The sequence below is a fragment of the Lutra lutra genome, chromosome 3, assembly GCF_902655055.1.
Source record: "Lutra lutra chromosome 3, mLutLut1.2, whole genome shotgun sequence".
NCBI classification, from domain to species: domain Eukaryota; kingdom Metazoa; phylum Chordata; class Mammalia; order Carnivora; family Mustelidae; genus Lutra; species Lutra lutra.
The window spans coordinates 190,028,002-190,040,666 of record NC_062280.1 but is presented as its reverse complement, the minus strand read 5'-3'; the positions used below and the strand labels follow the sequence as shown (position 1 = coordinate 190,040,666).

The 12,665-nt window shown below is 54.9% G+C and overlaps 1 protein-coding gene across 2 annotated transcripts; it reads right to left on the bottom strand.

Moving 5' to 3' along the window:
- Window positions 1–960: 960 nt before the first annotated feature.
- ZIC2 (Zic family member 2) lies at window positions 961–6,133 on the bottom strand. 2 transcript variants are annotated; one of them, XM_047720323.1, is made up of 3 exons: window positions 4,627–6,133; window positions 2,620–2,783; window positions 961–2,391 (listed from the first exon to the last, which is right to left on the bottom strand). In XM_047720323.1, the coding sequence occupies exons 1-3, from the start codon at window positions 5,696–5,698 to the stop codon at window positions 2,044–2,046; spliced, it is 1,584 nt and encodes a 527-aa protein (XP_047576279.1). In that variant the 5' UTR covers window positions 5,699–6,133; the 3' UTR covers window positions 961–2,043. The 2 variants fall into 2 exon arrangements, with proteins under 2 accessions (XP_047576279.1, XP_047576280.1); XM_047720324.1 differs by having other exon boundaries at window positions 2,292–2,428.
- Window positions 6,134–12,665: the final 6,532 nt, after the last annotated feature.

The window sequence follows — 12,665 nt, the reverse complement described above, 5'->3', positions numbered from 1 at the left end:
ACGGTCGCCCTCAGCATCTACTCAGCGGTACTTGGGTGGAGGGGGTGACTCAGGGACTGTAAGAGACGCTTCGAGGATACTCAGGAAGAGATGGAGATGTTTTGATGTCTCAGGGACTTAAATAATTTCCCCCATTCCTACCCTTTGATCATTAAAACTATTTTTTACCTTCTTCCTTAGAGTATCTTGTTTGAAATCCAGACCAGTTCTTGTAGGGGAGGGGAGTAAAGCTGGCGGTTGGTGCTCTGCCCCACTCACGTCCACCTGACCATTTCAATCTTTTTCTTATTCTATCTTACTGAATTCTTGAAGGGATTCTCTTTTGTCTTGGGGCAATGGTTTATTGCTTTCCTAAATTCAAATGTATTCTCTATCACCTTCTCTTGGACATCCTAGTTTTTGGTGCACAGCTTTGTGAAGATAAGCAAAATTTCTTGAGCAAGCTCTCTAAAATTTCAAGAAGAAACTTTTGGTAGAAAAGGGCCCTTAAAACTCTAATCACTGGGCCAAGTTCAAAAACAAAGTACTCAGCTCAGTTTTAAACGTGCAATTAAAAATAACTATACCTCAGCTTTTCAGAGGGAGGGAGAGGAAAGGGGGGCAGGGAAGAGAAAAACAAAGAATAAGGAAATGTTTAGTGCTCTTAAATCCAGTCCAAAGAGCTGAAAGAAAGGCATTCCCTCAGATAATGGAGCCATTAGAAACTCTGAAGGTTCCTGCCGCCATTCCTCACAGGGCCCTTCCAAAAATTTAATTCACTCTCAGCTACAAACAAAGGACATAGAAAATAATTTTGAGACTTTCTGCCAAAGGGGCAGTTTGGCCTGGTTTCCGTGCATACACATACCTTCCTCCCCAGAATGCAAGGTGGTACCTCCCATTCATTTAGGCAGCCGATCAACCCTCAGCTTCCCGTTTTCTTTTCTTTAATAACTTTGCTAGAAAAAAATAGTATGTTCATGCAGTTTCAACACATTTTATTATATTTCTGTATGCATTACTCTCAAAACATATCACAAGAAATGATCAAACCACTTAAAACCTTCAAATAAAAAATCTGAAACAGTTTATGCCCACAATTGTACATATTTATAGTTAAGAAACATTCTTTATAAATATTGTTTCCTCTGTAGCAAGTTAATACCATAATTTAATTACAAATGGATAAATATGGTAACGGGTATTTACAGAAGGAAGGGTGTTATTACGGAAAAGCTAACGGCACGACGTTTATTTTCCCCCACAATCTTTCATACAGGAACTAACAAATTGAACTTGCAAAAGCACTAAAACATCACATGTAAACCCAGCTAACAGAAAAATACATTCACAAGCGTTGGTGGTGGTGTGTGTGTGCGCGCTGTAGATGAATGTGTTGAAGAAACAGAAGGGAGACTTTGGCACGGCTCGGTTTTTTTCCAGTCTATATAGTTGCATGAAGTTTACAATCAAGTTGCCTCATAAAAAGGAACACAATATTCAATACCACAATACAAAATAAACCATTTTCTTCCACATTACTTAAAAAGAAACCGGGTAAACTAAAAAGAGAAAAAGAAAAAGCCCATTACTTGGGGAAGGGAAGGGAAGAAAGGCAGGAAGGAACGTAATCCGGAGAGTTACAAATGGACAAACGTCTATACATCAAGAAGCCATTAAAACCACCTTGGAGAAGGAAGGAGTTTGCTATGTACAGTTTGTCAGAAGACTGGGAACTGGGCGAGAAGGAAAGAGGGCGGGGGGGGGGTGGTTAAGGATGGGGGTTTGGTTCAATATTTTTATGGGTTTTTAATTTTTTTAATTTTTTTATTTCTTATTTTAAGTTTTCAGCTTCTGAGACTCTGGAAGGGATATTTTGCTTTTCATGCCTAGATTATTTTTTTAAAAAAACTTTTAAAAATCCTTCTGCTGGTAAAATCATTTTCATCATCATAAAAATCAGATTCATAATTTTAACAACACATCACAGGGTGCCCTCGGCGCTGGCCACCGGCAGGGCTGCGCCAGGGTGGGGACAGGGAGAGGGAGAGAGGCCCTGGCCTCTCACACGTACCATTCATTGAAGTTGGAAGAGAGGCCGCTGTGGCCCCCGGCTGTCCCGCTGCCCCCGCCAGAGCTGCCGCCGCCCCCACCTCCCGCCCCACCGCCGCCCCCGCCGCTGCCTCCGCCTGAGCCGCCTCCCGCACCGCCGCCGCCGCCGCCCGAGCCTCCGCCCCGGTGCACCGCGGAAACGGCTGCCGCGGCTGCTGCCGCCGCCGCTGCCGCCGGGGAGAGGTTAGAGCTGCTCTGGGGTTCGGCGCTGGGGGACACCAGCCCCGGGGGCGTGGACGACTCGTAGCCCGAGCTGGCAGCCGGAGAGGACTCCGAGCCCTGGGGGGAGGACTCATGGACCTGGAAGACAAAAGCCGGGAGGGGAGACCAAAGGGGACTGGGTGTGAGTGCAGCTGCTGTGGGGCCGAGCTCCTGGGGGGAGCACCCCCAGAAAGCCCCCCCCCCCTTACTTCCACGCCGTCCGGTCCCCAGGGAACCCTGGCCTTCCCAGGTTGGCCAGGGTTGTCCAGGCCGGCCCCGCACCGCGGGCCAGCCGCCTCGAAGTCCTCCCGGCCTCCCCGGTGGTACCTTCATGTGTTTGCGCAGCGAGCTGGGGTGCGTGTAGGACTTGTCGCACATCTTGCACAGATAGGGCTTATCGGAGGTGTGGACGTGCATATGCTTCTTCCTGTCGCTGCTGTTGGCGAAGCGCCGGTCGCAACCCTCGAACTCACACTGGAACGGCTTTTCCCCTGTGGACAAAAACATCGGGACTTGCTGCCCGCACACCCAGAGCCCCTCAGAGCCGCTCAGAGCCCCCACCCACTCTGGAAGGAGCAAGGCCGCTTCCCGAAGGAAAAGAGGAACCGGAAGGGCCTGGGTCCCCTCACAGGTCGGATTGTTTCTGCGGCAGAACTAACATGAAATTAACCGCCTTCCCACCTGCCCGTCCTGCTTATTTACTTCATATTTTAATTTTCTTCCAGACTGACACCCATTTCCTCCTATTTATAATGAATCTCAGGTAGTTCCCGGCCCTGCCCACCTTTCCATAGGACTCTGGGACTCGCAGTTTCTAACAAATTGGTCTCGCCATGGAGAAGCTGTTATTATGACAAAATATTTAGGGCATTATCAAAATCACACAGGCTGCTAGGCTGCTGTCGGTTTGTCTCTGGGGCCAATAGGCAATTACATTTGGAGTTGCTATGTTGTTTGGGGATGGGGCTGTGGATCATAACTGAGCCAGTATTTCTCATCCAAAATTCTGCAAATTAAATTAACCGTTATTCTTAGTCTCACTTCTAGTCATTTTAAAATAGGTCAGGAAAAAGGCAAATATTAGAGATAAGACAGCATCTAGTGATGGCAAAGGCACAGGCTGGTGGGGGGGGGGGGGGTTGCTCAGCAAAGCCTTTCAGAATCTCCCTGTTTAATTTTCTGGCGGTCCCTGCATCCTGTTGCCAGAATTCCAAATGCTTGGAGTCATTTAGAGGTGTGAGAACTCAAACAACGTTCCTCTTGGAAAGGGGACCATTTAACGTTAAATTCCATTAGCACCTAAATTGTTTTTTAAAGACATCCGCTCAGACACAGGACTCGAAAGCATTTCATGCAAATAAATTTCTCAAATTTTAAACCTTGTTAAAAGCTTGTCTCGCACCTCGGCTCCCTCCCTTCCCGGAAGAGAACAATAGGCCGCTGGCGCATCCCCACTTCGGAGTAAATATTGACGGGGGAAGTTGCTAAAACATTTGGCTTTCTTTTAGGAAATCGTCTGGCACGATTTTGGCTGGGACCTGGTCAGAGATGAATAATCTATGAGTCTAGAGGCGCCTTCTTTTTGCAGCTTCCTCTTCTCACGCGATTGCCCTGCGGGGCCGTGATGCCCCGGGGTTTTCTTTGACCGGGTTGTTGGTCCAAGTTTGGAATCGCAAACCCTCTGGTACCCATTAGAGAATTTCACAAACTCCTGCGAACCCACCGTAAAGCCCCACGATCTACCCCGAAATGGGCTTTAAAAACACCTCGTTTTCTTTTTTCTTTTCTTTTCTTTCTTTCTTTCTTCTTCTTTTTTTTTAAATGAGAAATACCTTACCGCTTGGGCTCACAACAAATTCATTTAAGGGAAAAACAGCCCCGGGAAGGACTTTTGGACCGCGAATACAAGAAGTGGGAAAACACATAAGCCACCCAAACACAGACACGCAGTCGGAGCAGAAAAGCACATCCAGACAAGCTGGCAAAATCCTCTCTAGGCTCGATTCCCGGGCACCGAGTTGGAGAGCAGTTTTATTTTGTGCGTTCTATTTAGAACGGAAATTATTAACCGGGGCTGAACAAACGAAGCGATTACACCCCCCAAAACATACATTTGATGTTACACCGACCATTTAAAACCCAATTTCCGTACATGGAAAAAACCCAGCCCGATAATATTCTTTCTTTCTCCAACAAAAACAAGCCGCTGGCGGTCTCGCACACACAAAAACACCTCCCATCCCGGAGCAAAAGCTGGCGGTCTGCGCGTTTCCCCCAGCCAACCAACCACAGCCTCTCTTCCCCGCGCCCCATCCCGTCCCGACCCGCATTTACCTGTGTGGGTCCTTTTGTGGATCTTGAGGTTCTCGGAGCGCGCGAAGACCTTGCCGCAGCCCGGAAAGGGGCAGGGGAAGGGCTTCTCGCCCGTGTGCACGCGGATGTGGTTGACCAGTTTGTATTTGGCCTTGAAGGGCTTGCCCTCGCGCGGACACTCCTCCCAGAAGCAGACGTGGTTGCTCTGTTCCGGGCCGCCGACGTGCTCCACGGAAACGTGGGTCACCAGCTCGTGCATGGTGCTGAAAGTTTTGTTGCAGCTCTTCTTGGGGTTGCTCAGCTGCTCGGGGTCGATCCACTTGCAGATGAGCTCCTGTTTGATGCACTGCTGCCGCATGTAGCGGAAAAAGGCACCAGGGTGGTGGTGGTGGTGGTGGTGGTGGGCCGCGGCCGCTGCCATGTTCATACCCATGTTCATATTCATGGGACCGTACTGGTTGTGGAGCTGCGCCGCCGAGTAGGGGTCGGTCCGCGGGCTGGCCACCTGGCGGTACTGCTCCGAGCGCCCGAACACCTCGCCGGGCAGCCCCAGGCGCATCTGCCCGTTGAGCACATTCTGCGAGCCGTGAGGCCCGTGCTGCTCCGGGAGGCCGGGGAAGAGGAGGTGGCCCTGCGCGTCCGAGTGCGCATGGTGCAGGCCGCCCGCTCCTGGCCCAAACAGCCCGTGCTGCCCGCCGCCCGGCGCAGAATCCCCGAAGCCGCGGCTGCGGAACAGGAAGTCCCGGGTGGAGTTGAAAGGCGGCCCAGAGTAGGAGCCGACGTGCGCGGCATGGGGCCCAAGCGCCGCGGCTGCAGCGGCAGCCGCGGCAGAGCCGGGGTAGGCGCTGGGGCCCTGCGACGTGAACGCCGAGCTCTGGCCGGGGGACAGCTCGTGCGCGCCAGGGTTGAGCTTGAAGGCGCCCATGTGTGCGGCCGCCGAGTCCACGAAGCCGTTCTGCGCCGCGGCCAGGCTCAGTTCGCGGTCCTGCATCTCCGCAGCTGCCGCCGCCGCCGCCGCCGCCGAGTGGTGATGGTGGCGCGCGAAGCTGCCCACCCCGATGGCCGGGAACTGCGGCCCCGCGTCCAGGAGCATGGCCAGCGCGCCCACCCGCCCCGCCGGCCCCGGCGAGCCCCGCACCTCCTCCGCTCCCACTCCCGCCCCGCGCGCGGTGCGTCCAGCGGCCGCCCGGCTCCGAGCGCAGGCGGCGGTGGTGGTGGTGGCGGCGGCTTCAGCCCCGGGAGCCGCGCTCCTGCGCCCGCCGCCTCCGCCGCCGCCTGGATCTGCCTCGGGCGGCCGGGCGCGGAGCGAAGGCGCGGAGAGGAAGAGGAGGAGGAGGCGGCGGCGGAGGAGGCGCGGGAGGAGGAGGAGGAGGAGGTGGAGGAGGAGAAGAGTCCAAAGCCAGGCGGAGAACCAAAGTGTATTAAAGGAGCTGCGGCGGGGGCGGGCGGGCAGGGCAGGGGAGGGCGGGCGGGAGGAGGGAGCGGGAGGGAGGTGTGGGGAGCGGAGTGGAGAGGGGGGCCGACGGGGGGCGAGCGCAGCGCCGCGGCCCCCACCCCTGCGCGCACCCGCGCGCGCACGCACACACTCACTCGCTCGCACGCCCCGCGGACCCCGGGCCCCGCAGCGCCAAGCCGCGCCGGCAGAAAGAAATCACAGGCACGGCGGCTATGCACCGGCTAGGCTAGCGGGCGAGGAGGGGACGGAGGCGAGCTCTGCGCTAGGCGCCCCGGCCCGGCGCGCCCACGGCTCCACCTGACCGCGGCGGGGGCAATGGGGCGGCGGGCAGAGGCCGGGCGCCTTCTCCGCGGCGCGCTGGGTCGGCGGTTCCCTCCCCCGCGGCCCTACTCGCGCCTCCCCGCGCGCGGCGGGTATTGTTCCGCGCAGCGGCCGCGGTGTTTAGCCCTCCTCGTCCTCCGCGCTTGGCATTGGCTGCGCCTCGCGTAGTAAACTTGCAGCAGCCGCGAATTCCCCCAGATGAAGGAAGCTGCCGCGCCGCTCCCTCTTTCTTTAAGTTGTGCGGGAGGAGGAGGCGAGGGAGGAGGAGAGACGGGGGCTGTGGGAGGGGAGAAGGCTTGCAGAGGGAGGGGAGGAGGGGAGGCTGGGCTGAAAAACAATAACAACAATAAAAAAGTGATCTCTAGCTCGCTCGCTCCCTCTCGCCCGTCGGCCACAGACGCTGGACCCGAGGCGGGCAGCCGCGCTCCCGAGGACCGACCGAAGTCCGAGATCCGAGCAAGTGCGAAGAAGCCAAAGCAGGTCCCCACCCCACCTCACCCTCCCCACCCCTTCACGGGTGCGGTGGGCTCCGCTCTGTTTATTTCGGTGGGCTCTGCAGCCGACGCAGCAGCCTTTTATTTATTTTTTATTTTTTTGTCTCCTCCTTTTCCTCTCCCCTCCCCCGCTCGCCCCCGCGTCTCCCGCCCCGGCCTCCCACCCTCCCGCTCTCCCTCCTGCTCTCCCTCCCGCTCCGGGCCGGGACTCCCGGTTACACCGCCCCTTTAACGGCGGCTCCCGCCCCGCCCGCCCTTCCGCCGCCACCATTGGCCGCCGAGGCCCCGTCAATCCGGCTCCCCCGCCCCGCGGCGGGTCCGCCCCCCCATCCCCCGTTCTCCCGGAGCTCCCCGCTGCCTTCGCAGCCGCGGATCCCGCGGCTGATCACTGCCAGCCCGGCCTGCCAGCCTACAGCTCCTCGCCCGCCCGGCCGGCGCTGCGGCTCTCGTTCGCGGCCGGCCGCGGCTCTCCCCGGAGCCGGGAGGCCCGCGTAGTGCCGGCCCGGGCGGCGAGGTCGCGGTGCCCTTGGCTGGGTCGGGAGGAGACAGCACCCTGCACTCGCGCCCTTCTGCAGAGGCCGCCGACTCCCCGGGGACCCGGGCCGCTCCCGGCCGGCACCGAGAGCAGGCGGCCGCGGCCACTCGAGAACTTGGCTAGCAACCGGGTTCGCCGGGCGGGAGGTGCCACGAGCCGGGACTCTCCAGGCCCCGGACCCAGTCGGGAGCGCGCGGCGGGAAGCGGCCCGGGGACCCGGCCCGGCGTCGGTTGGCACTCTCCCTAGCTACTCCCCCCTCCCTCCTTTAAACTTACTCTGTGGCACTGAAAACACAGGTGCTGGATGGTGGGCCTCGGGAGAGGCAGACATGCCCCTTTCTCCTACTCTCTGGACACTCATCCAGACACCGCCCCCTGCCTGGCGGTGGCCCCCCACCCGCGGCTCAGCGCCCTCCGCTCCCCCCGCCGCTCGCGTCCTGCTCCGATTACAGCAGTAAACACTGGGCAGCGGCCCCCGTGAGGGGGGGGGGGGGTTGATTGGAAGTCGTTTAAAGGCAGTGTTACCCTCGGGGTGGATGCCCAGATGCCCCGGCCGCCGCCGCAGTGGGGTGGGACGTATGGGGACCCCGGAGGCGCGCGGCGAAGCAAGGCTCGGGCTGGAGCTGGGCCGAGGGTCAGGCTCAGGGCCTCCAGAGAAGAAACCTTCAGACTGGTAGGGCTTAAACCTTCTAGAAGATATTTACCACTCCTTTTGCAGGACCTGGGAACACCACCACCCCCTCCTTCGGGAGGTGGCGGGGCCGGGCAGCTCCCAGTGCCGCGCCAGGCCCGCCTCGCGGCTCTGGGGCTACAGCCGCTCCCCCTCACCCCCGGGTTCCCGGTTGGCCGTTGGGGACATTTCCTGCCCCGCTGCCGAAAGCCTGCACTCCCAGAGGTAACCGGAGAGGGTACGCCGGGCCCGGAGGCTGCAGAGGTGTGAATGAAAGGCCTGAAGCCAGCGCCTTTCTTCGCTTAGCAGGCTAGAGAACCGCTTTTATTCACAAATCTCTGAGAGTTGGAATAAAATTCAAATAGGAGAAGATAATCAACATGCATTTAAAATTTTCACGTTGAAATGAAATCAACACAAACGCGGGAAGACAGCTCTAGCTTGCTATTGCTGGGAGAACCCGGGCTCTGTCGGCCGTGACCGGCTGCCACTCTCGGCTTAAGCGGGCTTCTGAAGGTCGGAGCTGGCCGAAGCCCCTTCCCGGAGGTGCCCTGTGTCCTCCGGCCGCCCCCACCCCATTGCCGTTGGAGAGGGGCAAGAAGGAGGGAAACCTGGGTCATCTTGTCTGAAAGCCCAAGATTTTTGTCTGGAAGCTGGAGATTCTCCCCTTACCCGAAAGGAGGAAATGTTCCTCATTTCCACACACCTCGGGGTGGGGGTGGGGGTCCAATGCCAAACTGTATCCCTAAGCAGAGAGGGCATTAGACTGGGAGAGACAGAGAAAAGAGAAGAGTCTCCAAGGAGAAAGGCTGCCCTGCTGCATTGTATCAATTAAAAAAACAAACAAAAAACAAAAAACAAACAAACAAACAAAAAAAACCAAAAACCCAGTATAGAGGCTTTCACACTTGTTTACTTCATTCATCTATTTATATAGGGGTGGGGAGTCATTGAAAGAGCTTACTCCAAAAATACTGACTAAACAAAATATTTTCTTAGAGAGTGGTCTTCCTTCACATCTAGAAACCTCGCTTCCCTCCTTTTCAAGCCACCAGACTGCAAGTTTTCCTCCTTTCCCACTTTCTCACCTCCTCCCCAGTCGTCTGTCCCTCTCCTCTCTGCCCCATTCTCTCCGTTCGCTCTAATTCCCCTTCTGCAGCGTCCAGGGTTCGGCCTGGCGCGGCCCGGCGCTCGCCGCCTCTGGAGGCCCGGGGCCGCGCGCGTCCGGGTGGTGGGGCCGACTCCTTAATTCCCGCGGGAGAGGCCGCGGGCTGGGCCCTCCTGGCTGTTCTTTCCCGGCTCCAGTTCTCCTCTCTCTGCAGGACACAGAAGAGCTGAGCCAAGTTCAAAGTCATGTCGCCGTCCCCTCTTAGAAGTGCTTTATTTCTCTACAAACCGCAAAACCCCTTTCCCCCGTGACACAGTATTCTTTTTCTTTATTTTTAAGGCAGAAAAAGGGAAGAGAGAGACGAGAGCAAGAAAGCAAGGGGGAGAAACCTGCCCAGGCTTTCAGAGTCATCGCCTCAAAAGTAGATTTGGGCTCCTTGGCCGAAAGGAAAAAAGCGGCTAAGATGCGCTCTGCGCCCTGTGTGTGATCAGTTTTTCAACAGGTTTCTGGAAGGGCCAGCCTTGGCAGCGTCAGACCCACGGGACCCACAACTGTCTCCATCGGGCAAATAGGTTCCCTCTTTCTAAGTTTTCCAAAATTGTTCTTTGAGAATCTCACCGAGCCGACCCGGGCCCTGGGGCTGGCGCGAGTCCGGGCTTTGCTGTATGCGGATGGCCCGGCCTGGCCGGCCCCTGGGCGCACGGGCTGGCGTCCATTCCCCCACCCCCACCCCCGCAGTGCAATAGAGAATTCGGGGTGTCTTCAAAAGCCGCAGATCCTTCAAACACGCGGGCAGTCATCCGCTGAGCACCTCACTGCATTCTGTGGGCCTCTGTGAATGGTTGACTGACTTCTTTTGTAGCATGACCAGAATTTTGCGTGTATATACACATAAAAACGGTGTATATGTGCACACAACATACTCACACACACACAGGTATATCTCAGTAGTCAGGAGAGGCCCAAAACAAACAAGCAAACACAACTGACCTTTACACTGGGAAGCAGAAACACTCAGTGGCCCTACCATTTAAATTTTTAATTTCCTCTTAAGGAAAGGGGGTGGGAATGGGGGTAAAAATGAGAGAAACAAATGTAGAATCAGCTGTCTATACACACCAGACCAGAAAAAAAAAAGAGAGAGAGGATTTTGGCACCATCCTCTGTATCACAGACTCATAAATTCAACAAGATCATCAACAGAATATTAAGTTGCAGAGCACCTTTGATTCCGCCCTCTCAGCCACTCCTGGGCTGGACGACCCCTGACCCATGAAGGACCACATGTGTGGTGGGAGCGCCTCCTTTGTAAAATCCACCTAGAACAAAAGTTCTTTGTCAGAGCTTCAGAGAAGGGTAATATAAAAAAAGAGAAAAAAATTGTAATGTAAAAGAAGGGGAAATGATGAAAATCTCAGCCAGTGTTGTAACTTTTAAATACCATTTTTTAAAGAAGGGGGGGGTCGAATGGAGGTGGGGAGGCATCTGAGGATAAGGCCCTGTCCAGTCTGCTTGAAGAACTTCTCTTCCTCCTACTGTTAAAATTTACTGTTCTGTAACCGGGCTTATAAAAAGTCTCCCTATAAAATATATGCTCACCAGCGGTTAGTGATAGGAATGCAAATGTTGGTCTATTTGTCATTAGGGACTCATGGGGAAAAAACAGTCAACATTTCTGTGTGACAGTGGTCGCGGTTTTGCAAAAGGAAGACAACTAACTAATTGTCCTGACTTTGTCCCCTCTTTCCTGATGGGAGTGTTTCTACTGCCGCAGAACAAAAACAAACCAGAAAACAGGAGGCATTAGCTTACATGAATGTGTTTAATTATTTTGAGGACCGTTATCCTTTGGGCTCCCAAATGAACTACTTCCAGGGAGGCTGAATACTGGTGACAGGAGAGCAGCTCTCCAGTAAACTGCAGTGTTATTGCAATAGACTTTGTAATACAATTTATGCTGTCACTCATAAATAACAATGCCATATGTCAACCATATTGCTTCCACAAGTATATCCGTCAACGTGTCACTATTTGACTTGTCTCAACAGCTTCTTCAAATACTGAGGTATAGATACTGGAAGGGGTGTGGAACGGGGGAAAGTGTCCACAAAATCTGAGATTTTAAAAACAATACCACCACCACCACCACCACTCCACACAACCTGGGCTCCTCCTTCAGTTCCCGTCCCAAAACATCCTAAAAGATAAAGAATGAAAGGGAGAAGAAGTGTATTTTGGATCCAATATAAATAAATATTGGATGGTTATATGAACCGTGAACACATAAAGGAGTTTTGTGCTTCCTGCTTTGACCTTCTAAGCATAATTTCAAGCACAAGAATTAGGCATTTCCCAAGAAATTACCAATCTTGATGGTCAAATGTGGGTCAAAGGCCATTCTTCTACAACCCCCATCTCTGAGGGTAAAAATGATTGATAACCAAATGAGAATATTCGATGACAGGCCAATTTTACTCAACTTATTTTTTAGTAATGGGAAAGTAAAGAGAGCCATATTTTTTCAAGGGCTTTTAAGCATTAAGGTCAGGTAGACATGGGATGGGTCTCCATTGTTGACTATCCAAAATAAACAAACCCTAGATCCAACGTTTATGTAGTCATACTACATAATCTCAGTCTTATGTCTTAAAAAAAAAATCCTCATTGTCTCCAGGTATATGGAACAGGGATCATAAACTTTAGCAAGAAGCACATTTTAAGATTACTCTTAGCCCAAAAGGTATCCGTGAAGCCTGAGGAGCCAGGGAGAGCTCAGAAGGGCGGGAAGAAGAGGCAACCCCGGAAGGCACGCTCAGAGGGCTGAGAATTGCCCGGCGCTTGGGAGCACCCATGCCCCCGGGGCTGGCTCGAAGCTCCCAGGAGGTTAGACCGCTAGTGGTAAGGCGGGAGGGCGGGGGTATTTGCCGAGCAAGCCGGGCCAGGGGCCGAGAGAGGGGGCCGAGTACCTCACCGCCTAGATGCCTAGGGAGCCGGATAGGAGAGACGCCTTGAAGCCAAAGTCCTCATCACTTCCGGCATGGCGAAGCTCAATGAAAAGGAACTTTTGTGGGCCCCTTAGCCCACCTTGCCTGGGCTTTGGAGAGGTCTGGGTGTTCTCCTCCCCCACCTTCTCCAGGATCTGCTAGTAACCCTCCTCCTCCCTGTTGAGCACCCACTGGCGCCCTTGGGCTGGGTTCCTTTGATCCCCGGAGTAATTCAGGGCACCCTGTTCGCCCTTGAACGTGCCTCTGGCGTGGCCCAAATGCCACTAGGCGCTGCCAGCCCGCCGGGCACCCGGTCCTTCGGCAAGGAGGCCGCCCTCGCGGAAACCACGCTGGACTGGCGAGAGGTAAAGCAATCTCAAGGGCAATAAAAAGCAGCTCAGTGTGTCCTCCAGATCCTTTCTTGTCCACCTCACCGTCCCCGGCTTACCCCCGCCCTCCGCCGGCAGAAACAATCAGACAAAGGCTCAAAAG